Raw genomic sequence first — 26,613 nt, forward strand, 5'->3', positions numbered from 1 at the left:
AGTCCAAGACAAAGCAAAACTTGAACATGACCCTTGGTTAGTAACAAGAAGAATAAGATGCCATACCCCTAAACAAATAAAACCCTCTCAGGTTTGCTCCTGATCGTGGGCAGTGCCAATCGCCAGCGACAAGCTGCAGCCTGTGAAAAATGCTTTTTATGTTGGTGGGAAAGGCGAGATTGGCTGATCCCTGGATTAAGCAGAGATCTCAGAAGTAGATATTCAAGAACGCTCTTGAGATTTCTTCCATTTCTCCTGAGCCACCACAATTTGCCTTGGGTCTTTACGCTCCTTCATTTGGCCTGCAGAGCTTTTCCATGTATGATTGCAAGAGGAACTAAAATGCAACTGATGGAGGGATTCGCAGTGTCCCGAAAGAAATCGAGATCACTGTCCGCTTTTCTTTCATTTTAGGCCTGTCAGCAGCTAGATTGTGAATGCAGCCCACAAGAAACCTGAGCTACTGACCGCTTTTCTGTTTCGGCCATCGTTGATCGAACCTCAGCGTAACAGATGACAGCTCAACTCGGGTTACACAGTCGTAGTCGGTGTGATTCAGAAAAAAGCTGACAGTAGACAGGAAGTGTTCGACCACAATGCTCCCCAATAAAAGTGAGGGGAAAAAAACAATAAACCTCTTGTGCTTTACAAATTAGGAAAAGAATATTGTCTCAACCCCCACTGTTTATAGAGAAGAATTTACAGGCTGACAGCTGCAGAGCCATCTTAAATCATTTGAAAGGATAGCCTGCATTTCATGCCGTCTCTGCTCATTTTTTGTTCTAGATGCCTTAAGAAAAGGCAGAAATATTCCTCTTTCAAGTGAGCTTAAAATCATTGACAAACCCATCACGTGTTTTTTAAAATGGCGCTATCCACTTGGCTTTAAGTACAGTATCTTTGATTTGAGATAAACGAGTGAGATAATTACCGTAAGTACCTTGATGTTTTGAGGAGGGAAATTTTGAATGTGAATGGAAATGAAGAGCTACAATCAGAATGAAGATGTGTGTCAGTACGAGTCCTGTCTTGGACTATAACTAAGACTTGTATGCTTAAGATTAGATAGCTTTGTTCACATGCTCTGTTCCACTGCATGACCACACTCCACCCCCATAGAAATCAGATAAGCGGAAACTGTGTGTAAATTAGTATTTGTCTGGTCCCATTGAGAGAGGAGCAGTTCAGGTTAACCACAGCTCTCAGGAAATGAGATGTGAAAGTGTTTTCAAATGGTTGAAGAAACTTGAATAGAAAAGAAAATTAGACACATTACATATAAAAAAAAAAGTTTTATTATTATTTTTAATACATTTTAATTTAAAAACTTTAAACTTTAATTTCATTTAATTAGATTTTAATTTAACTTTCCAAATGGATAAAGGAACTTGGAGAGGTAAAAAATTTGACTAAATAAATAAGTCTCAATTAATAAAAAAAAATGAAAAAAATGACTTAAGAAATTTGGATAGGGGAAAAATGACGCATTACAAAAAAGAAAATTAATTTAAAACCTACAAAAAAAAAAAAAAAAAAAAAAACTAAGAGTCAGAACTATCTAGTTTTTAAAAAATATTTCGGGAGCTAGAAGTGATAATCATATAAAGAACATTGTGTGTGCTTTTTCCAAGTGCAGTTCTGAAATATTGCTTCCTTTATTTCTCAGATTAGCAGATCTGCTTCACTATTCAGTGGGGTTAATGATACTAACATGCATGTGACATGGGAGGAAAGGTATTTGATGTCTCGGCACTCTGTGTGGGCCGTGTACAGTACACTCACCACTTGGAAAAGTTTGCCCTCTGTGGCGGCAGTGAGAACCATCTGAGGTTGGAGAGCTGAGTGGAGGTAGAAACCATGAACTGTCACTGTGCTTCCTCCACTGTGGACACAAACGCACACAAAAACCATGCTGTTAAATGCATATTTATGCACTCTTCCAGTTGAACCCCAACTTCAAGCACACGTTAAGTCGCTAAATGTTGGCTGCAGGACTTACCTGATAAAGGAATGCTTGGGCTGGATGCTGGAGATGTGTGGGTTCTCGTTGTAGGTGTAGCTGACAGGAGCTTCACGAATCACTCCATCAATGTGCAGCTGTACCTTGTGTTGGGATGGTGATGGCTGAGGTGGTGTCCGACAAGTCAACATTGTGGCTGAAATACTGCAGAAAGGCAAACACAATGTTTTAAACAGACACGTATGCATAATAGTGGTGTTTTGCTCCTGAACAAATCTTTTAAGTGAACCAAAAGACCAACATCATGACAAAAAGATTTTTTATGTATAAATGTGTGTATATATATATACAGTATATATATACACATATATATTATGCAAACAAACTTTTATGTTAGATCTGATTAATCAAGATTAATCGCGATTAATTGATTGAACACTTCAATTTTGAAGTGTTTCCAAATGAATGAAGAAACCTGAGTAGATGTGAATGATGCTTAAACACTCTCTGACTCTTAGTAGATTTGTAGACATGCAAACCTCTGCAGCACACAGGTAGAGTTTCCCATTGTGACCAGTTGAAAATTTCCACTGTCCAGGAATGAACCAGTGATAGTGAGCATTGTTCCGCCAGACTTGGGCCCAAACTCAGGGAAGATCTCTGTGATAACTGGGTTCTAGACAGATAAAACATTGTGTTAGTAAAGTAAAACTAATTCACACATTAAGGGTCTTTGACAGAAATAACATTGATGATATTAGTATCGGTTTTTATTTTTGTTGCATCACGCTAGGGAGGCCCCAACGTAGTTTAAGATCTCATTGGTCCAAAATCCTGCTCCAAAGTCCACATATCTGTATATTACATATTACACAAGCATACTAATTGGTTTATATTTTATGACGCTTACAGTGTAGACAGAAAATGTATTTGCCGCTGGTTAGGACGCCATGTAACCTTAACCCAACTCCAAATAAGTGGGGGAAAAAAAGAATAGATTAACATCCTTGGGTCCTTGTGCACTATGAAAACCACAATACTGGAAAATAAGTCAAAAACACATTACTCGAATGTGTGCTTAAGTACTTATACTGTGATTTGTGAGGATTCTTACCACAAATGAGAAACCATCTTTCTGGGCCTGTTCCTTGCCACTGCGCACCCTGACCACAGAGTCAATGCTGGATGCGTTCACATGATCTAGTCCGCAGACCAACCTGACATACAACACAAAGACATAAACATCTCCCGCTAAAAACAGCGAACAAGACGTGGTTGTAAACTAGTGGAGTAAGCAGGCTATTAGTCCACACTAATTTAATGATAACTCTACTACTCGGCAGAAACTACACAGGAGCTATTCTCCGAGGGAATTTCTCCTTTCCTCTCACAATAGGACGGCTGTAGGGTGGTATGTCCGGGGGCACAAAACCTCATGAGTTTAGTGTCTTAATGGTACTATAGTTTGACATGGAAGGCCAAGATGCACAATAGAGCACTTTTGCAGACCAATTTAATGTTCTGCAGGGTTGCAACACGAGCACTATGTTGAGAATGTGACCTTGCATGTTTCTGAAGTTGTATTTACACAGAGTGCAAGAGGATTTGCTTACATTCAAGTGCAATGTTTATTCATTTACAACTAACTAGCAATGTGAACGTATTTTAAATAAGCCTCACAAATAAATGATTTATCAACTTACCGATTATTGCTACTGTCTTTCCTCTCCAATTTACACTTTGTTCCAGCAACAATCACATTGATCAGCTTGGTATCTAAGCGGTCTTTCTTATTAAAACCAAAGTTTTTGCCACAGATTGTCACGTTGGTGTGGCCTCCGAGTGGAGCAGAGGAAGGAGAAATCTAGGAAAAGAAAGAAGAAGCTGTGAGGTAAAATTGTGATAGTGTTTTTCTTTCAGTGTCTACCCTCCTGCTGTGTGTCTTTATGCCAAGCATTTTCTCTGCTCATGAGGTTGGTAACCACTGACAATAATTTGTTTTGGTTGTATGGGCACTCTGAAGGCAGGGGGTCTTCCAGTAAATGGTGATAGAGACAAAAACCGAGAACAAAACAACCTTTCTGTCTTTCTTTGTGCTTTAGTCTCTTGTGTTAAAACTGCCCTTTAGGTTGAGCCACCAGCTGAGGTTAAGAACCTTAAAGGTGAAGTGTGTAAGTTTTTTCAATGGTAATTTAATTTAATTCTATTTAATTTATTTTTTTTATTTATAATATGTATGTAAAACAGTTTTGTTTTCTATATGGTTTCTGAATGTCCTGGTTCTGAGATGTTAGTTCTTTATTGGTAAGCAGATGGTGTCGCTTTGAACACATGGACGAGAAGGCCTAATTTTGGCTCAGAGTTAATAATTAAGTGTTCAGATCACCACTTATCATTAGCAAAGGCTCTTACGCAAATACAAATATAGTTCATGCTGCTCTGCAGCAATGCATGGATTTAGAGGAGGCACAGAAGGGCAAACAAATTCCTTCTGATATTTAGAATCAATTTACGTCTTTAAAAGAAGACCAGAGGTCCTTGAAATCCATGCGTCAGTGCTTATCCCTGAAAATATCAATAAAGGTCAGAGTTTCATATGTGCTCTCTGTACTTAGAAAACACTCATTCTATTAGCTACGTGCTATTAGCTGCTTTAAAACCATGGTAATGTTGTTTGTGAGAAGGCAGGGTGGTTACCGTGGTGATGAGGAGAGGGCAGGAGTCCTGGATCCAATGGGAGGGCGAGCACTGAGGAGCCCTCATGCAGCGATCGGTGGTCTTGCACCATCCGCAGCCCATGAAGGATGGGGCCAAGAGACAAGAGCTACAAGTCCAAAGTTGCTCACATCCAGGGCCTATCAGAGGAACCTTGGAGACCTGAGGGGGCACACACAAAAGATATCACACTTAAATTACATTTATTCATTTAGCAGGTGGTTTTATCCAAAGCAACGTTTTGACAACATTTTTCAGAGGAGACTTTACTTACTGTTGCAGTCATACCCTGTTTACTATATCAGTTAGTCTTAAATCACCAGTGTGTTTGCCATCTATTCACTAGTGATTTTTCTGAAAATATATGACCCATTTCCCCAAGACATTTTAAGAATGGCTGTGTCGTTCACCTTGTTTCCTGTTACTAACAATAAGGAGCCGTCGTGACGCTGTGGAGACAGCAGGGCCATCTCTGAGGACACGGGGAGCGTGTCCAAGCGGAAGTCTACATGCGGCTCGGTTTTGCCAAAGCGGGAAACGACCACCTGTAGAGGATGCCAACAAAAATGGGTGACCTTTTACATCAAAAGCCTAAACGGTAAGTGCAGGACATTAATAAAGAATTTTTATGTTTACAAAAAGACCTCAACAGCATGTTTATCCTTTACTGGAATAAGTCTGCATTCCACATTGATGATTAAATGCTGCTATTGCATGATTTAAACAATGTGGTTCTAGTGAAGTTTATTTATAGTTGACACATTCGGGAACATGTCAATAGAAGGTCATATCTTGAAATCGGTCTAAAAAAATGTATTATGTTGTTGTTGTTTTTCACAAAAATGAGGCCTATTTAAGGACCATTAAGATATTTTGCAGTATGACCTTATTTTCATGACAATCATTTTTTTTTTGTAAAAATGAAATAAAATAAAACAAAATAATAAATAAAATAAAAACATATTTTAATAATAAAATAAAATAAAACTATCTACAAAATACAATCGTTTTATGATTTTTGACAGACAAGACATATTGTGAGATTCACCTACATAATGTTGGTACCACTTTCAAACCCTGAGATTATACAATATCTTATTCCTGAAAAACAGAAATTCTGCGTGAGTTGGAGCTGCTGCAAAACCCTGTTATTTTTTCCTACCAGGTTATAAATCTTTAAATTACAGATCATGTCTGGAACTTTCCTTGGGAAAAAGAAAGAATCAAAGGAGGACGCAATCTAGAGGCAGTCTTTGTGAAGGAACAGCCTCTGCTTTGCTATGGATACTCTAATAACCGGTGTCTCTGCCTTTCAGGGCAAAAGATGACAGATTGAACTGCGATGACTGTGGTTGATGGCAAGGAGTGGGAACAGACAAAAGCTTAGGCCTGTAGGCAAGTGCAGACGTAAAGACCTCTGTCTATCTGGCATGTTGGGAGGTGTCAGAACAGTGGCTCCATCCACACACCTGGACTAACATTTATCATGGTTACATTGCAATTACAGGCCTCCAAGACAGCCTACGTCTGAATAGTGCTTGTGCTCCATTAGCGATCAGTGGATCACATCATTAATAGCCCTGGGCTTTGAGCGTGGGGCATCTGGTGGTGGAGAGTATGTCATTACTGTGGTTTTAGTGATTTTAGGATGGTGTGCATGACATATCTCTATCTCACTTATTATAGTGCACTAATGTGACTCCTTTTGTGGTCTGTTTAAAAAGCCTAATCTTAACATATCAGATTGGACTGTAAAAAATGAAAATGTGCAGTTGTTACCTAAAGGAGCTATTACTGCATGATCTTTCACTGGAGCAATGCAATGTATTCAGGGCAATTCAATCACAATATTGTTTTATTCCATGAATAAAAGCAGTTCATTTAGGTGCCACCACATGTTTGTGTTACCAGACAAAATGTTTTCACTATGTAGCTCATGCAAGCTCTACGTATTTATGTCTGTAATATATACTATATTTAATATCTATTAAATAAAAAAAATTCAATATAAAATTGACTTAAATTATTAAAAATATATTTTATAATATAGTTAATATATATTTAATAACTTAACTAAATTATATTTATTTAAAAATTTAAATATTTAAAAATTATTCTGTTTGTTGGTGATGTACAAATGCAATATGCTACATTCACGATTTCAAAACTAGAACCCAGAGCTAAAACTTGGCGAGTTTCACATGGCCCAGAAAGTTTCCAATAGCAATAAGCCATAAAAGGATTTTGAGTCCCAGAAGCGACCAAGCTACGCCAGTCTTAATTAAGCCCGGGCATGGCAGAAAATGGCTACAAATGGACCCGTTATTGAAGGAGGAATGTTACGCACTCTGGGGAAAAATACACACCACGAAGCCCTAATAACCGTGTGAATTACAGCTCATTGTGTATGTAAGGGAAGTCCTGCTCACAAACACAAGGCAAGGTGTTGAGTTTTTCTCACCGAGAGTGTGGCAGAGTGGGAGCACTTCCTCATACAGAATAAGGGCCACTGGGACTGTTTCTGCCCTGCAGCCCCCCTCTTCCCAACCTTTTAAAAAGCTTGTGGGGCTCTTGAAACTTTCATTCACACAGTTACCCACTACTCACTTGCATTCCATATTTTATTTTACTTCATCAGTCTCTCACAATCTTTTTTTGCATTCTCATTGTCAAGGCCTCTTAAACACTCACCCACTCTCTTTGTCTTTGCAAAAACTCTCTCTCTCTTTCAAATGAGACAGCTGGACCAGCACTCACCCCTTACCAGGCCTCAACATCCAGACAAAAGAGGCGAGAAAAAGTTGAGAGGAAAAATTAAAAAAAGGAAGAGAGAGAGAGAGGGGACGACAGCTGCAGCCGTTCCAAGAAAATGCCATGCGAGGACGTGTCATCGAAGTCCAGTGCTTACTATTAACGTACCATTCGGTTCCTCCGCCACGCTTCCGTGCAGCTGTCACCCTTTCTCTCGCTACTCATTTCTCAAACATTTTCTTGAGGCATTTACAAAATACCAGAAGTTTCTATCTAACACTTCCGTGAGCAAATCGTCTGATTTCTGCAGCTCATGCAGGACAGATTCAATATTTGGGTCGGTGCCACTCCTGCACAATGAACATATTGAGAAAACATTGATAGGCGAAAGTTTCACTTTGTGTGCTTTTTAGATTGGAGAGCTGGTACAGTGCTGCTCAGAGGTCAAAGGTGACTCAAAAGCAAACAGGAAAAAAAGACCATATTTCCCAACCTGCCACTGGCACCTGCATTTTCCTTCATTCAGAGCTGTTTTCACTAGTCACGTACTTACATCCTGACTATTTGCATACACAATAGTGCTGGCAACAACAGGACTTTGACAAAAAATATACAGTTTTAAATTTAGATTCTGCAAACACTTTACCGTTTCTTTTTTCCAGAATGAGGTCAGCCAAACCTATTCCAGCACTATCACTCAAAAATTCCATCTAAACGTTGACTTTCTAATCCAAACATTATGTAAAAGTTTAGCTTTAACTGTTTAAAAGGGGAATTGAGCCCTGACAAGATGGGCTTTTAATAAAACTTGGCTGTCCATGCAGTAGAAACGCAAAATGTTTTTGAAATCTTTGCTACATGACTAGAGAAAACACACAAAAAGGGCTGTGGCATTCCCTTTTGCCAAAAACTTCAACACCCACAATACACTTTTTCTGTTGATCCGACTGTCCGTGGGCAGGAAGGGATACAAAAATGCGAAAGTTCGATCTGTAGTTCTAACAAAAGTCCTGAAGCTGTCAAAAGCCAACCAGATGGTACAAAATGACGTTTTGCCTCAACATGGAGAAAGAGTACATTTACATAATCGGCAAACTACTGTACGTGGAACTACATGGTTTTCTAAATACATTGTGGAAAAAAGCTAAAGCTAACATGTCTCACCTGGATGACTCGTCCCTCAGCTGTGCCTAGGCTGACCACAGTGTGGTTTTGGATGGGCACCACGGCTATGGAAGTGAGAAGACTGTTCCGGAACCGTCCATGGAAGTAGTCCCGACGTGGGTTGGTGCTTGTAACTTCCAGCCGGTAGCCTCTTTCATGTTTCCCACAGCTGAAGGAATCTCCCACAAAACTCTGGTAACAAAAAGAGAAACACATGGACAATTTAAACAAGTGGTGTTCTACCTGGCAAAAAACAGAAGCTCTCAATACCATATTGGTGGCACATAATAATGTGTGGATGAATTTTGCAGCACTGCCATTTTTTTTTTTTTTTTTTTTTTACAGAGGACTGGCCTCAAGTTCACCATGCCAAAAGCAATTTGTGAGCTAGATGCTTGTAGAAAAAAGTGACTTCGGCCCCACACAGTAAAGCTCTATCTAAGCTCGGCATCTACTGTTTCATCCTGGCCAATGCAGTTGCGTGTTTTCTCCCATGGTGCTTGGATCATCCTTGCCGCATTCTGACGGCTGTGCTCACAGATGGCAGGAATTCATGGGAAACTGCGAGGAACGTTGGGCTTGCTGTTGCTCTGTTAGAGTTCTGATTGAGGCCAGCTTTGTTTGGCTGCGATCTCTACAACCTGTGGAGTTTTGGAAGTTTCAGAGAGGCTGTATGGTCCCCAAGTTATTAAAGAGGCCATATTCATAACACTTCTGTAGCATTTTTCCCCCCTTGAAGTCCAACCGTTATAAGGTTTTACATAACCCTCAGAATTAACAATCTATTTCTGCAAACTGTACCTTTAAGACTGTTTTTTATATCATGTACTGTGTTATGTTATGATTGGCATAGTTCACCGTGTCATTCATCAGGGCAGGCCAAGTTGATGAAACCAAATAGGCACAGAGGGAAGAAGCTTTGTGTTGTGAATGTCCTGTGTTGTGAATCCTGTTCTCCCTGATATGTCCCCTTTAAGAAAACGTATTTTTGTGGAAACTGTGATACATTGTTCCAAGATTCTCTGATGAATATAAAGTTCAAAAGAGCATTTACTTAAACAGAAATCTTTTGTAAATATCTTTACTGCCACTTTTGTTCAATTTAATGCATCCTTGCTGAATAAAAGTGTATTAAAAATATGTCTTACACTGACCACAAACTTTTGAACAGTAGTGTGGCAGTCCAATTTGTGAACAAATCATTCAGACTATCTTTGAAAACTGGATCAACTGATTCATTAAGAAGTTAATTAATGATTCATTTATGAATTGGACTTCTCTCATGAGCTCTCATGAACGTGCCAAAAGGATCAATTTCGGTGATTTTCAAGAATACTGACTTAATTTCAGTTTCTCTCAAAGGAGGATTTGGAATATAGTGAACAAGACCAATATGCACTACCTTCATGATTCATTTATGGTGATTCTTTCCCTCTTTTTGAGCTCATCAATCCCAGTACACAGTGATTTTAATAATACTATAAAGATTAACCTTTTGTGTTGTGAAAGCAAGTCATTCAGGTTTGGAACACCATTTGCACGAGTAAACAGTGAATTTTAAGGGATAATTAAGGGGATAGTTCAACCAAAAATGAACATTCTGTCATTATTTACTCACCCTAATGTTGTTCCTAACCTGTATGACTATTTATTCTGTGAAACATAAAAAGATTTTCTGAGAAATGTCCACACAATGAAAGTCAACGGTCACCAAAACTGTTTGGTTACCAATAATCAAAAGCATCTTCTATGTTCTGCAGATTTGGAACGACATGAGGGTGAGAAATATAATGAGTTTATCCAAGTTAGAGTTTACCTAGAGTAACCTGAAAAGGAACGGGGCACCTGAGGGCTACACATTGGTCAAGCTCAAAGGGTCACGGACCCTGGTATGAAAGTAAAGAAGTCATTAATAATTAATGAAACCAGACCCTGGCACTATAGGCCATGACTAAAATGCCTGTTGGAGCACAGAGAACAGGCGGTTAATGATTAACACCGTGCTCACTCAAACTCTTCTCAAGTTACACTGTATGGTGAAGGCACCCTGACAAAAACACTAAAAACACACCCATGAAAAATCAGACAGGCATAAAAAGGACACTCCATACTGTGCCAGAAAAGTCCTCACTCTTTCTCTGGCGATGTGAGTAAGATGCATGAGTCAGTGGGTACTGCGGTTGCAGCTTTATTTTGAGGGCATGTCTCAAAGGGCTGCTTTGAAGATGCAGAGAACAATACAGGTAGACAATAAATCAGGCCGAAGGAGCGCTGGGCCCTGCTCTCATTACAGGGCAGCGCGGGCTGGCTCAGAGGCACAGAATCGGTATACAGGTGTAAAAGCCAGCAAAGATGAGGGGGGATTACAGGCCAGCTTATCCCATCCCCTCAAGGCAGAGGACTTCTCTGGACCTCTATTGAGGGAGCGACAGAACAAGAGAAAGTAAGACACATGCAGCATGAAGCAACCAGGGAAATCATCAAACTGTGCACAAGATGCCTTTGAAGTGCAAGTTTGCTTTGCAGGGTTATATAAGCCCACCGCGATCCATCATAACGGCCGAGCTGCCACGTATTTCAATAGGACTTGCATAAGCATTCGTAAGTAAGCACCATGGTTTGGCATTGATTCGGGGGGCTCTATGAAGCCTGACCTATCACCAGCTGAGCACACCCCTGAGAGTCAACGCTTGTTATAGAGGGAGAGAAAAAAAGAAGGTTTGTGGGGTTATTTTCATAGCAAATAAACCTTACGTTTTGCTTTGTTTTTGAAAAGGAAGACATTCCACCGCTTCGCTCACGGTACTGCAAGGATCAAGGGTAGAAATTGAAAAACCTGGGCAGTGTTTTGACAAGCTTTGGTTGCTCTGATCCCGAGGCTCCTCCACCAATCGGGTGTCTTGTAGGGTTTTCGAAGATTTGCTCACATCATTTCTCACTTCACTTATTAAAGGGAATATTCGGGGTTCAATACAAGTTAAACTTAATCAACTGCATCTGTGGCATAATGCTTATAGAGTGCTGCAGGGATGGCATATTTTTGTAGTCCAACCCAAAAGATTGGTTGATTCTACTAAAAGCCAAAAGGATTTCCAATGGCTTTTGGATCACTACATAAAATAAGCTCTGTGACCAACAACAGTTTATGATTCTCACACATTCTGTTCATCAATATATTCACATCAAGTAAAAAGCTAAATTTACACTACATCTGCATGACTTTAACGTCACCATCTCATTCAATCTTTACTTTTAAGTTTGAGTTAGAATAGTTTGAAGGAGTGTGATTATAAACACAACAAGGCTGTAAAATCAGACTAGTGAGTAAATTAGTTTTCCTGTTTGGTGAAATGACGTTTAACCACTGTAGTCCCATTTTGCAACTGCTAAAAAAGTCATGACTAGGGTATAATAACTGATAACTGTTTCAGGCATTTATCCAAAAGCCCATTTAAAAACCACATTGACTTCTGGACAATGGGACAATGGAACATGAAGTGCAAAAATGGGTCCATTTCATGGTTTTAGGACTCTTTCCTGCAGCACTCCATAAGGATAAGAACCAAAAAATATTGTAACTTGCCCATAGTTTTCTTTAAAAACGGCAAAAATAGGTGTCACGGTAAGGCACTTACAATAAGGAGTAAATGGAGCCAATTTTTGGAGGACTTAAAAGCAATGTTGTGAAGCTTTTCATTTTTATGAATTCTCCCATTAAAACTTTGTTTAAATCAACATTTTAGTAATTTCAGGATTTATCACATTGCATTGCAACGAAGTTGTAAAATTGGATATTACACAGAGATGGTTAGCAAGCGATTTTTTCACACTAAAATCATGTTACTTTGCAAATTGTTTACATCATGTGGCTATTTTAATAATTACACAATTGCCCCATTAACTTCCATTGTAAGCTTTTTGCATTTCTTTTTTTTAAAGAGGGAAAAATCGAAATAAATTGTCAACATTATGTGCTGTAAACGGAAGTTAACTCATATTGAACCAGGAATATTACTTCATATACGAGTATTATTTCAAAGAATGCCGAAAAATAATCACACAAAAATATCCCGCGTAGCTCCTCTTTGACACATTAAGCAGCTTTCATTGTGTGCGGCACAATGCTGCGGTGATAGGGTTACCATGCCCCACCTTTGGTGCTTTATAGCTTTGTGGCCTTTGGCGTCACCTCCAAAAAGCTTGATATGAGTGAAAGGAGATCTGTACGGCCAAATGTCACCTTCCAAAACTTTCTGTTAACCTCCGGGCCCCGGTGCAGTTGCGATCACGTACAGCGTACGTGAAGATTTCTGGAACGACATTGCTCCACACTGCCACCCTTCAGCTGCTTCTTGACGAAAATAATGTGACTTTTGACCTCACAGAATTCTCAGTAATGTTGTATATGTTTATATGCATGTGTGTATGTTTGTGGTGTGCACCACCTTTGCATTTATACGGCACGTCGCAAAGCAACCCGATTCTTGTGTTTATGCGCCTTTCTTGGATTACTAGGTCGTGAAGGTCAGTAGTCTGGGGAGAATTAGAGAAGCTGACAATAATGTGGGATTAGAGGCTGGCAGTCACCAAACAGTCCTGGTGCCTGGCTGCTGGTGTGTAAATACCTGTGGATGTCTCGAAGAACACTTGAAGAGCCTATTGTAGAGCTCCAAAATATATAGAAATAAAGCTGATGATCGCGATGATCAAATCGTGAAGGCTGCGATTTCATTAAATAAATATATGCGCTGTCAGTTTCAGATTGAAGATTGCTCATTTACACGCAAGCTCATGATATATTGTTATCTCAGAGCAGCTTAGATCATTAACTTGTCGTGAGCTGCATGCGTGTAAATCAACATAGTGCCACGCTTCATTCTGAAACCGACAGCGCATATATTGAATTTAATTGCAGACCTTCGTGATTTGATTATCTCATTAAGCAATATTACGATAAAAAAGCTTGAAGGTTTATATTTTCATATCACAATATATTTCACAGAAAAATAATATCTCAAATGTCTTTTATTTCAGCCCTAGTCTACTGGAGACTGTCAAAGTCACACCTTTCTTTTTAACAGCTGCTGTCTGGGAAAGATGCTGTTGACTCCTAATCATTCTTTCTTGTTTTCAGTTTTCTTCTCATGTTTCTTTGCCTCACGTTCCTCTTTTTGGCCTTATCTTGTCTTGTTACTCAATTTTCACTTCTCTCACTCTTTACCTCTCGACTTGCTCTCCCAATCCAGCAGTCAAGTGATCTGTCAGCAGGGGACTTTGTTCCTCACTCAGGTTTCCAACTGGGAAACAAAACACGGCCCGGTACAACCGCTCGTATGTTTGCTAAAAAATGAATCCGTTTATTCAACTGCTCATGGTTAAATCCCTGCTCATGTAGAGATTTTGAACTTGTTGCTGCATGCTACAAGACGATTCGCTCAAAGAGCACCATGGTTAATACGCCTTGACCAAACTAGTGAGACAAAATATTTAATCATTAATCAAACTGAAATCGAGATTAACGAAAGAGATTTGTTAAAACAACAGGATGAAATACTTGATTATTTTTCATCATTCCTTTGCAGTTAATGAGCCATAAAACACATATTGGTCCAACGCTACACATTTTACACTAGCAAAAATAGCGACAAGCTAAACCTAAGCGAGAGAAATCCATCATGCTATTGACATACAGTGAAACATATTATGGACGTGCTTATGAACCATGCTCATCCATTCAATTAGAAAAACAGACATAAGCAAAGGGGGGATAATTTAGTGTGGAGTCCACTCCAGAGGCCCGGAGGTCTGTCATTATTTACTCGTCCAGCATGGATCTATTCAAAGCATTAGCGGAAACTCCCATTCATTAAAGCAGACAAGATGAGCACGCTCAAAGCATTGCTCTCTGCCACAGTCCACAAGCATGCTGGAGTAAAAACCTCCACTCTTATGCAAGGAGCATGGATCTGATAAAAGGGTAAAAAGCACTGCTTTAAAACCATGAAGCGTTGAGACCCTTTAAAAGATCAAATCCAGTCCTTTATGGAAGAGGCAGAGCATTCAAATGCCTGGTTTGCAGTTGGCCAGAATAATCAATTCCAATCTTGACTGTAAAGACTTGGCAGGGCTGCTTTTCTGTGATGATCTTACCCTTTTTTACATGTCAGAGGGAGCAAAACGTGCCTCTGACAGGACAGATCAGACACAAGAGTTTTATTTTGGGAGCCGTTTAAAGAGTTTCGCAGATTCTCTGTTCCTAATTTCAGCTCATTTATTTCCGTGCATGACATTCTGCCGAGAACTTTGCTCCGAACAAATTCCCTTAAACTCATAAAAAGCTGAGAATGAACATGTGTTAAGTCCATACTTCTTGACACATTTAGTATGCTGTAAAAAGAGGCTGTATGATGATAATCTGTTGTTTCAAATGGCATAGGCCCTGTTTACAACTGGTATTAAGAAGCGTTTTTGTCAATCTGATCACAAGTGGATGATGCTAAACACAGGTGTAAATGGGTTCTAAATTGTTTTGAGCTTCCAGAGGTAGTCGAAAACGCATTTGACCGAATTGCTTTCGTAGTGTAGAATCTCATGTGGTCAAATGCGTTCGATCAACCTAAAAAGACAACCTACTCTCCGCCTACTGACCTAACGTGTAAACATTATGGGAAGTGTAGAACAATGCATCACTGTGCTATCTTTTGGTAAACCACTGGAAGTTGCATGTCTTTTTATTGCCTTTTTTGTCCAGATACTGTACAAATCCCCTGATAAATCCCCTACAGGGATTATAGTCCAACTGACCAAAACTCATCCTAATACCAGTTGTAAACAGAGCCATATTGTCTTGGAAGACATTAACACACAGTTCAAATGGCTTATTATCAGTAGTTGGCATGAGCTGTCCTTCCTAGTTGACATTAAAAGGCAGATATGATGAAATCCTTATGTCAATTTTGGCCTTTGCAAAAACACACTACACGTTCTAAGCAAAGATCAAGGTCTTTACTCTCAAAATGCCCTCTTTCTGCCAGAAAAACACAACTGACGTGATAAAGAGTATGAGCATGCAGCAAATTATGTCGTTTGTAGTCAAATTTCTCAGCACTGATTCAAATCGAGCAGGTGGCATCCTTTTTATGACACATGATTTCAATGCTAGTCAGCTATTATACTAAATGTGTAAAACTATGCAACAAATGGAAAACAAACAATTGAGCATGGCGTTAATATGTAAAGCATGACCGCATTGTAGAACAATGCATCACTGTGCTATCTTTTGGTAAACCACTGGAAGTTGCATGTCTTTTTATTGCCTTTTTTGTCCAGATACTGTACAAATCCCCTGATAAATCCCCTACAGGGATTATGGTCAGACTAACACGTTAATAAAACACATCTGTTTGAGGTAGAGGGGGGAACTGATCCATCTCTGGCCACAGGCAGGGGAGATTGATTTGTTGAATACAATAATCAAAGGTGATAACTCTTTGTCCTCTTGTTTAGCTACATAGTCTTTGAATATTACATAAGTAAAATAGTTTTCTTAAGTCTCTCTTAAGACATGCTCACCACATCAAATTTACTCATAGACTAGGAGAACGAAAGATTTTCATGAAATTTGGTTCCATTAACAGATCTCAAACGGTTCTTTTGAGTGACTCGAAAAAATACACTGTAGCCTGATTCCTGAATATATAACTCTTATAAGCCAGTTCTTTTTAGTTAATCAAAAAATACAGCACAGCCACTTTAGTGCAATTCTCAAATATATAATTCCAATAAGTTGTTATTTTTATAATTGCTTGTGTGAATCAAAAACATACAGAACGGTTCATATAGCCAGAATCCTGAATGATTCTCTAAAAACAATCGGCTCATAAGAATCAAGAATACACAAGATGACCTGAATAAATGACTCCTATGTGGGGTTCTTTTTAGTGAATCAGTTTTTTTTTTTTTCAAAAACACACAGAATGATTATGTCCAGTTCCTGAATCTAAAAAGAAATAGCTCATAAGAATCAAAAACATACAATGGGACCAGTGTAGTCTGATTCTCGAATGAATGAGTCTTGTGAGCTAGATCTTTTCAGTGAATCAAAATACTTTCAGAATGAATCAGTCAGAGCAGTTACATACTTAATCTGAATCACTACTGAATTATTGTTCATAATATCACAATGTGCAGTAAAAGCACTTGTTGCAATCATTGGTATTTTATGATTTTATTTATTCAATTAAAATATTTACTAACTTTTTGCTTTTTTAGCTAATATGTAGTTAGTCAAAGCACTGCATTTACAGTATGCTGCACCTGAAACACATGAGAAGCCAATAAAAACTGTTATATTTATGATTTTCTGAAATCCGAAACGATCTGTTGACAACAGACTGCTGAAATAAGCAAACAACCAAAAAATGTTAATGAACCCATTAAAGAACAGAAATCATTAAGAAGAACCTGAGTCAGAACCAAAATCATGAAATTCCTTTTGATTCCCATGAATACTCACACTGCTTCGAACCCTGCATGACTGACACCTGAAGTCCACTCCATTAGCTGACCAAACAAAGGGTGTCATGCCCCACAAAACTCACAAGTCAGGTATCAGGTAAAAGCTTGCTCTCTTTTCACACGATCACACAGTCCGTGTCTTCTGAGGGATAAGCTTGGGAGTATCTGACTGACGTGTTGAATGAGGTGAAGGGACAGCCGCAGATAAGCTCTTATTTGTGGTGCATTGTTAAGTTCTCACCAGGTGATAAAGTAGAATAGTTCCTGGCCAATTCAATCCGTTCCATTACTTAAGCACACATTCATTCAAGTCGGCATCCTATGGAACCATTGTGCCGGCATTAGCACAAGGGCAGCTCAGCGTAATGGCTCTTTTGACCTAGTGGGGGAGGTTGAGTCCTAGCATACCCCGAAAAGTTTATTTGTGGTCCCTGCTGTGTAAGCCAAAACAATTAGTAGAGGTCTTTGAACTGCACCAAACAATTAGTCTGGATCGGTCAGCTCCAGTCGTTTAGTGGTGAGGGCTGATTGAATATCCAACCTGACCGGGCTCATTAAATGCTTCAGCGAGTATTTGATTTACACCTGGTCAGGATGTCTTTAACCTTACATGGAGGTTTCACAATTGAGCTCTTTGATGAAGCCTTGTGCTCACAGACCCGGAGAGCAGGAAATTACTGGAGGGAGTAAAAAAAATGAGGAAGAGAAGGTATGGTGGATGTCAGAGATGGATCAACATGCCTCTGGGCCACTGACTCACCAAAGCAATCTTTCCCTTCACCTGACACTTACACATGTTTCTGAATTATGCCCAGAAGAGCACCAACAAGTATTTCAAGCCTGAAGGCGGCGTTAAATACATGGGCCAGTCATCACAACATCGAAGGAGGAAGCTGTGGTGCAGTAAACCTGGCGTAAAAAGTGGAGTACCAGCCAATCGTGTGTTTGTTTTTATGTGAAGTTCCTCCTAAAGGACAGATTGTGAGCGCAAGCGTTTATCAGTTGTATGCTTAACTGCTTTATGGGAGTATTTAAGACACACATATGCAGCAAGAGCGGGAAAACAGTCCAAGGACAGGAAGAAAAAACAACAACACACATACACACACACATACATATTTGCACATACATACATACATACATACATATATATACTCGTACGTAACAGCAATGATCGATCATGAAAACGATGATTGGATACTGCAGCATTTTGGGCGGTACCTGAGGTCTGATTTGTAAGTGTTAGGACAGCATGCAGTCCAGACGGAATGTATTTGAAAGTGCGCAGTGATGCCTGGAATCACTTTGATCATGAAAATACAGTTAAGTGCAAGATGTGCAGAGCCAATCTGCCATATACATAACACTATAATGAGAACACTATTGTGATAGAATGTTGTAAATTCTTTGTGCTTTAGTTGCCTGTGTTTTCGCGTTGTTGTCACGGGAAGAACGGGAATTACACATTCAGACAAGCACGGTCAAGTTCAGATAAAGGCTTATTAAGGGAAGTTTTTGTCGAACAAATTAATTGTATTAAAAGGACAGCTATAAAAAAAAAGCCACTGTTGAGCAGCAAACAGGTATTTGAAGCTGCTGGTGAATTCTCAATCCCTATATATTGTATAATATAATAATATTTTTTAAAAATATGCAATTAAAAAAAAAAAGTAACTATTTTCTATTTTAATTTTAATATCTATTTTCCTTTTTTTCTATTGTCAGCAGCCATTACTCCAGAAACATTTCTTATTATTATCAATGTTGAAAACAGTTGTGCTGCTTAATATTTTTTGTGGAAATTCTGATAGATTTTTACAGGATTCTTTGATGAATAGAAAGTTCAATATAGAATAACATTTATTTAAAATAAAAATGGTGACATTTAAATGTCTTTACTGCCATATTTTATTTGCTCAATTTAATGCATCCTCGCTGAATAAAGTTTCTTTCAATATACAAATCTTACCAACCCCAAACTTTTGAATGGTAGTTTATATACATTTAAAGAAGACTTTTAGGACACTGAAAACTTAACACAGCAAAAATAAGGACATGAAAGTCAGGATACATCCCCACAGGTGCTATCATCCCCAGATGTAGATGAGCAGTTCGCACCTGGATGCCAGCTGTCCGGTCTCCTCTAGCTAATATTATAGTCTAAAGTCACGCAGGTTTCCCGCCAGGGCAAGGCTGCCAACATGAGCTCACTGCAGGGGCTTGACATTTTGAGAAAACACACAGCTGCACACTTCCACCTGCCTCTTGGTCAGAGCTGTTGGTCTGTGACGTGTACGTGCCTGCGTTTATGTGCTTTTGCCAGAAATGATTCAGGGTGACTTAATTCCCCAGTACAAACCTCAACTCACCCACATAGAATACATTTCTTACACATGTATGCATACTCATAGAAACGCAACCATGCAGGAAGCTTATCGCAGCTTCTCCAAGCAGAGACAGGATACAACAAGTACAGCGTCTTTCAGCATGATTTTGCACCTCCCAGAGCTGAAGCCGTGGCCTGTAAATTCTCCAGGTTTTGCCGCTTTTGCGCAAACACATCTAGGAATAAGCAGGCAGCAGCACGTATGCTTTTATAAGTGCTAAGTACCGTGCATTAGCGTGTCACCCTGTCCTTACATGACCAAAACACACTATATTGCAAAAGATTGAGCGAGGTACAAAGAGCTAAAAGTATCTGATTTACATTGATATGGGCTTATTCACAGTCAAAAAGATGTGGGAAAATGTGTACAAAGTAAGTTAAAAATCAATGCACTGCCTTTTCGCTTTTCTTTACACTTTTAGACTTGCCATCTCAAAGCATGTTCATTTAGCCACAATGGCCGTAATAATTAAAATGGCTGTCGATCAAAACTCCCTCTTTAGGAATTATATTACAGGCGGCAATCAATCAAGCTTCAGATTCAATTTTAAAGTAATCAGCATTTGCCAGTTGTTCCCCTGATCAATTGTAATCTAATGATAATTTTGACCTTAAATGTGGCTGTTTGTTATTGCCTGTCTCAAGTGTCCCCCTCCCCTCTGCTCTTTCAAGACTGGGGGGGTTGGGGGGCGCTGGGTTTGTTGGGGTGGTTCCAACTCGGATACATCCATTATTCCAAACAATAAGGACTATATTTCTGTCTTTTTTATTAACGAATATTGCTGAGCTAGAGCAGACTGGCCGATCGATAATTTTAAGAGCTTGGGTGAAGTCAGAAAGCTGTGGTGTCTTTCTCTCGAAGGGTAAGAGTCTATTACGGACTTTGGTGATTTATATGATATGATATTCATATAACTTTGGCTCCACATTAACAAATAAAACAGGAAAGCAAGGCTAAATTCAATCAAAACTGAAGCACAGTGTCAGATGCCCGCACTGTTTCCAAATAAAGGCAGAAGATGTTGGAGCCCAGTTTGTGGAGTCGGTTGTCTAAGAGCAAAAACAAGATATTGGGATCAATTTATCATGCATATTTACAATGTAATGGTTTTATGACACCATGTCAATTGCCCCTTTATGGGATGATAAGACAGACTCTGCATAACATATGCTACCAGTATCATAATTCTCAACGATGGCACTATGATTTGCCATCGGCCTTAACACACTCACACGCACACCCAAAACAAACAAACGCACATGCACACATTCACACACTTATGGACAAAAACTGTATTGGAAACAGACGCACATCCCTTTCAAAGTAAACACTTCTAAGACGCCTAGGGAAATGTCTTCCAACTGCTATTGCCATTTAAGCTATCGTACATCCGCATAATGAAAACTGATAGAACCGCAGCTGACTTTGAGCAGATGCTTGGATCAAGGATCCAAAGAATGAAAATATTTAAAAATGTCTTAAGTGCTTCAGTCTGCAGATCTTCTGCTGTAATAAATGACTGAGTGCACTTTGTGAGCTTGGCCAGATAAAGTTCAGGGCACTGAAGCAACTACACCAGACTTGAGATCTGTGTAACTTTGGGACGAGGCCAGCCGCTCCGGTCTGGCCCATATGAACTGCTAAAGCGACCAGTACAAATACTGTTAGAGACGGTTGAAGAACACCTGCTGGGTAGTGATCTGGACTTCCCCGCTGTATGGACTCTGATAAGACAGCACACAAGCAAATAGAAAAGTGCAGAGAACAGACAGCATGAGTAATGGTTGTTATTGTTAAAGAAGCCTGATTCACATGGACCTCAAACAAACGTAGTTTTCAGATTATTCGCAATCTTCATTTGAATCTACACCACCAAGTTTATAACTGAAGTGCTCAGACATTGTCATATTAAGAGATTTACACAATAAATATTTAAAATTCACCTTAGTCCACAGTGAAGAGAGTAAATTGTGTTGATTGTTATGTTAAATAAGTAACATAGTTGAACTGCACATGCCCTGTTGTTCATTGGTACTAAATAAATGTTTTTCATAATGCACCATTTAAAAGGGCTCTGTAAGTTACATTAGTTTACATTTATTTGCTTTAGCTTACAGAGAATTCAATTCATTTGGAGAAAAAATGAACGTGAATCAGAATCAAATTTGAATCAAGAGCTTGCAAATCAAATTCAAATCTGTAAATCTGTACTGATGCCCAGCCTTTTTCCATTCACCTTCTGTGCCATGCTGTCCACTGTCCAGCTTTAGTAGCATCTAGATATGTTCGTAGGCTTTATCTTTACATATTCTAAACATTAACCGCTGTGTATTACAATGCAGATCAGAGCGATGTATGACTACGTTTTGTAATGAACTCTGGGAAGTAATAGCCCTGCGTTATCGACAGGCCCTCAGGGAGTCGTCAGCAGTTAAATTTGTGTCATTTATTGATCTGCATGATTTACTGATTGATCCAACAAATGGTGATGGATAAGTAAAAAAGACGAGGAGGGCCGGTGATTTATGATGGCCAGAGGATAAAGACAAGCAATTGGGCTGACAAGAAGTCAGATTTGCTCTCGGCTGTGCAACGTTAGCTAAAATTGACTGGAGAAAATGCATGATTTGGTTGAAACCTCTTACCTGGTTGAAGGATTTCTCCTCCGACCCTGGGAAGTGATGGAGCTTCCTAGTGTGTCCCTTTTGAATGAAATCCCTGAAGAAGTTATTAATGTCCGAAATGGAGATAACGCAAACGGCAGAGCTGGCGGTGGGCTCCGGTGAGTCAGGTTTGCTGCGGGCAAAGGCAGCAAACAGCACGTCCTCTCCTTCTTTCAGGCCCATCTCCTGTTGAAAGTCATAGCCGACTTTGGCCACATGTGCAGCCTGGAGAACATTGAAAACCACCTGGGCAGAGCGCTTCTTTCTCCTTCGCTCAGAGTAAATGCACTCAAAGGGCATTTCTACATAGCGCAAGATCTCGGGATCCGAAGAGCACATGCGTACGATCCTCGTGTGGAAGGCATTCGAGCTGCCACCTTCTCGTTGGACGGTGAGAAAATAAGCATATGGACCACTCTGGAAGGAGTAGACGTAGCGTAGCGGGTAGTTTCCACGCAGATCTGGGGCCAAGTCCATGTAGGATTGCTCGGAAAAGAACTCGAAGCCATCTTGAGTCTCTCGCATCTTCCTAACGGAGATGGTGTGGTGGAGACGAGGGTTGGTAATATCAAGAGGCTCAGAGTTGGCGACGAAGAACCTCACGACACCGCTGCTCATGACGTTGAGGATCTGCGTGCCAGAGGGTCCTGCTAGGCAGTCTGGACAACCGTGGCTGCTACCTTTGTTTTTCTCAGAATACATGCAATTTACTTCCGTATCCAGGGGTCCATCCTCTAACACGTGACGGGTACAGACGCCATTCCCCACCGAACCACAGCTGAAGAGCTCAAGGTCGTAGAACGTTTCAATCACCAGGGCCATATTGGTGTTGTTCGTGTTGGGGGGTTTGTCTCCACAAACAAAGCATGGTTTTGGCGCCAAGCAGTCCGGACCCTCGTAGACCGGTCCGGTATTATACTCATGTCTCTTCTTGAGGTCTTTTGACAGAGCGTAAAGCTTGTTGATGGCACCTACGTACACAGTTTCATTGAATTCCAACAGCTTCTGGATGGGAGTGTCAGACACAAAGTGAGGAAGGTCATAGGTCACAGAGAGATCGAGTTTGGAGCTTTCTATTGGTTCCTCGCATTGACTATTCAAGCCCCACCACAGCGTTTGAAGGATGATGAGGATGCAAGTGGTTTCAGAATAGTGAATTCTCATCTTTGTTCTTCTGCAGAGTAAAAAAGTCAACATTTATTTAGCATATTAACCATGTAAAGCCTGACATATGAAATAACAGACGTAAAAATCTAAGAATTTAGAAATTCTAAGAAAAAAAATGTGTTTTATGTTTTGTTTCATATTTGATACATCAGGCCTATATAGTGAGAATATGGAGCTTCTGATATCTTGTGATGTAAATCAACTAGATCTTTACTACTTACATAAGATGCATTTACAAAATCTGTTGTCACTCTATATCTCCCAACAATATGACTTATTAAGATGGGGGTTGTGCTTAGTTTTATGATCAAAAATCAGAGGGCAGAAGGCATTTTTAATCAAGTTTTGAGCATGTTGATCATTTAGAGGTCGTATATCACAATAAGATACTGCAGGATTTATAGGGTTAAAACAAATTGCATTTTTGTTTGAATTCTGATATACAGTAGCCCATTAGTGCACAAAACACAAGGACACAAAAGCTTTAAGACACAAAGCTACTCCGAACAAATGACACTTGTAAATCACAGCCACACGGACTGCAACAACAATGATATCACTAGTTTCCTTGCATTGTAGAAGCCTCAATAATTCACCACTCACTGTGTATGACAAATCCATGGATAAAAGAAAGAGGGCAACTCTAAACGATCCGTGTGCCTCTGACTTGGACAGCACTTTTGTGGCTGTGTACCAGAAGAGGCGAATCATCAAAGAGTCAGCCTACACTGAGTGCACTGCGGTGACAAGTCTAACTTTAGACAGCGTTCTCAAGGGAGTGGTTGATAAACTCAATTAAGCCTGGTAGGCTGCGGACGCCGGAGAAGTGATTTATTGTTGGTGTACTTAAACGTTATTCCTCCAGGAGGTCACTTTTAAGGTTGAGATGGAAAGAGCGGCAGAGATAGGGAATATGGGATTCACCCTTACTGTTATCTAAAATATTGAAGTGTGCTGAGGAGCACTATAGGTCTCTGCAAACTCCAAGTATAACAGTGTGAGAGACTGAAGAACTGTTGCACTTTCTGTCCTTTTAGACATTTCAGTCAGTTTCTTACTGTTTACCTATACAACATCTCCTCTTTAAAAAAAAAACCTGATAAAAAAGATTTCATATTGTCTTTTCATCTTCCTTAAACACATGTCTAAACATAATCACTTCAAGTGCAGTAACAAAAATGCTTGGCTCAGATCATTATTTAATAATATTTATTTTACAACACACTGGGGCTTACATAATGCAATTCCATGTTGTTTTTAAAAATAAACTGATTTTTTAAGATTTTAAAGCCAATTCTTAAGTATCTGCAGACCAATATTATTTTCTCAGAAATTTAGCCCACTCACTTAGGCTAACGTTACTGTCCCACTCAAATGACTCTCAAATGTCTGTAACCCCCGAATAGGAAAGATAAACGTGTTTAGAGATAAACAAGTCTAGATTTTCAATAATAACGTTACTAAACTGAACAAAAATAAAATAAACAAAAGCTTTAGTTTTCTTAACTGAGTTTCAAGGAAACGTACAGATTTATAATGACTCACGCTGTCAACAACTAAATGCACACCTCCCAGACAATTTTTAGCAAACTAAAAACAAGTATTTTAGTAGCAACTACACTTTAATCACATAACTTCCAAATGAATAACCTTCCGTAATACTTGTCATCATACTCTAAGCGTTCAGAAATAAAGCAAACGCTCACTCACCTGTAAAATAAAAGACACCTGTCTGAGACAGAAAAGGAAAATAATCACATCTTTTAACGGTCCGGTTTGCTCTAGACGCGCGCGCGCGCTGTTTGTGGCGGATGCCAGCAGTCTCGAGATGGGATGCAGCGGTGAGTTTCTGCGCGCTTTCAGCTAAAGAGTTGCCTGCTCTTCCTCCTCCTCTCCGTAACACCGTAATCACTGCCTCGGAGAATGTGTACTCGGGTGACTCACGCTCAGAATGGGTCAAATCAGTTTAAAGGTTTGTTGTTGTACTCTGCGCAAACGCTGCGGGTCGTTACTCCAGGGTGCGCGTGCCATTGGATGGAATGGGTCTCTCAGGTGAGCGCATTCAGATCACTGACAGTTACGTCACTGGCGGTGGAGTAACGGAGTCCGATGATTGGCTGCTGATATTTTACAATTAATAATAGTATTGGGTAAATTCCATAAACATCAAGTAAAGTGTCAATATTTGTAAGCATTTTAATGTTTTTTATGTTTTAGATTTTATTTTTTTATTTGTTCCCTTTTTATTCTAATGTAGATAGGCTGTAGGATAGGAAAACCAATAAAAACCAATAAATAAATAATTAAACATCAAATAAAAAATGTATTAGTATTAGTATTATTAAATATATTGTTTTATTTTATTTCCTTTTTCATTTTAATGTTTCTTTTTATTTTAACCATAGTTTAATCAGTTATACTTTTTAAATATTGTTCATTATATATTGTGAGTGAACATTTATCTTGCTGTTGTTTATGGTAGAATGCAGTATGCATATTCATAATAAAAAAGATTTTATGAAGTTTACTGAAATGAATAATGACGACAATAATGAGAAGAAGAGTACAAAGAAAAAGAACAAAAATAGGAAACTAATCATTTCACTTCCGTTCCTCAATTTATTTATCAAACACTGCATTTGAAGCAAGGATAAAACACAATATTGTTGGTTTAACTTAAAAAAAGTTGGTTTGAACCTGGTTGCCTGGTACCTGGTATATTGAAATTAAAAAGTTGAGTTAATACAATGAAGGAGATTGGTTTAATCAACAGAAACTCAAAATATGATGTTATCTGAACCACATTAATTATCTAAGTCGATTGGACAAAAGAAAAAAGCTGTGGTAACAAATCATGTTTTTTTTGTTGTTTTTTTGTTGTTTTTTTACAGTGTTGTGGTAATTTGGAGTTTGTATCTCATTAATTACTCTAATGACCAAACTGGTTAATTGCTAGTACATTATTACATTGTGTAGCATTAAATTAATATGCATCAACCTTCTATCAGTGACTAAGTGAGCATCAGTACTTACATGCAAAGGCTCAATGGCATTCAGAGGCTTTATGAAGTCTGTCTGGAGGGAAGTTTATTACAGTGGTCAATTTTACACCGCCACCCAGTAACCACTAAAACCGAAGTGTGAAATTCTGTACTTATGACTTTCTCTTCAACTATGCAGTATCTTCATCCCCCACCTGCCATGGTATGTTACTGTTTTTAAGGGCCTCGTGACCATGACACATTTGACAAATATTTTGTCTTATCATAATGACATATACATTTTTTAT

General features: G+C 39.2%; 1 protein-coding gene across 2 annotated transcripts in view; it reads right to left on the reverse strand.

Moving 5' to 3' along the window:
* Positions 1–25,365, reverse strand: part of met (MET proto-oncogene, receptor tyrosine kinase) — a 44,627-nt gene extending 19,262 nt beyond the window's left edge. The window contains exons 1-10 of one of the 2 annotated variants that reach the window (XM_084094254.1): positions 25,035–25,365; positions 22,140–23,331; positions 8,591–8,782; positions 5,086–5,220; positions 4,658–4,837; positions 3,664–3,824; positions 3,075–3,177; positions 2,500–2,636; positions 2,000–2,164; positions 1,783–1,882 (exon numbers count right to left, since the gene is read on the reverse strand). In XM_084094254.1, the coding sequence (XP_083950380.1) occupies positions 1,783–1,882; positions 2,000–2,164; positions 2,500–2,636; positions 3,075–3,177; positions 3,664–3,824; positions 4,658–4,837; positions 5,086–5,220; positions 8,591–8,782; positions 22,140–23,321 (2,355 nt within the window). In that variant the 5' untranslated portion in view covers positions 23,322–23,331; positions 25,035–25,365. The remainder of the gene's footprint in view (positions 1–1,782; positions 1,883–1,999; positions 2,165–2,499; positions 2,637–3,074; positions 3,178–3,663; positions 3,825–4,657; positions 4,838–5,085; positions 5,221–8,590; positions 8,783–22,139; positions 23,332–25,034) is intronic. The other variant, XM_084094255.1, reaches the window with a different exon arrangement.
* Positions 25,366–26,613: the final 1,248 nt, after the last annotated feature.

The sequence above is a fragment of the Abramis brama genome (genome assembly GCF_963993115.1).
Source record: "Abramis brama genome assembly, chromosome: 20".
Taxonomy (NCBI): domain Eukaryota; kingdom Metazoa; phylum Chordata; class Actinopteri; order Cypriniformes; family Leuciscidae; genus Abramis; species Abramis brama.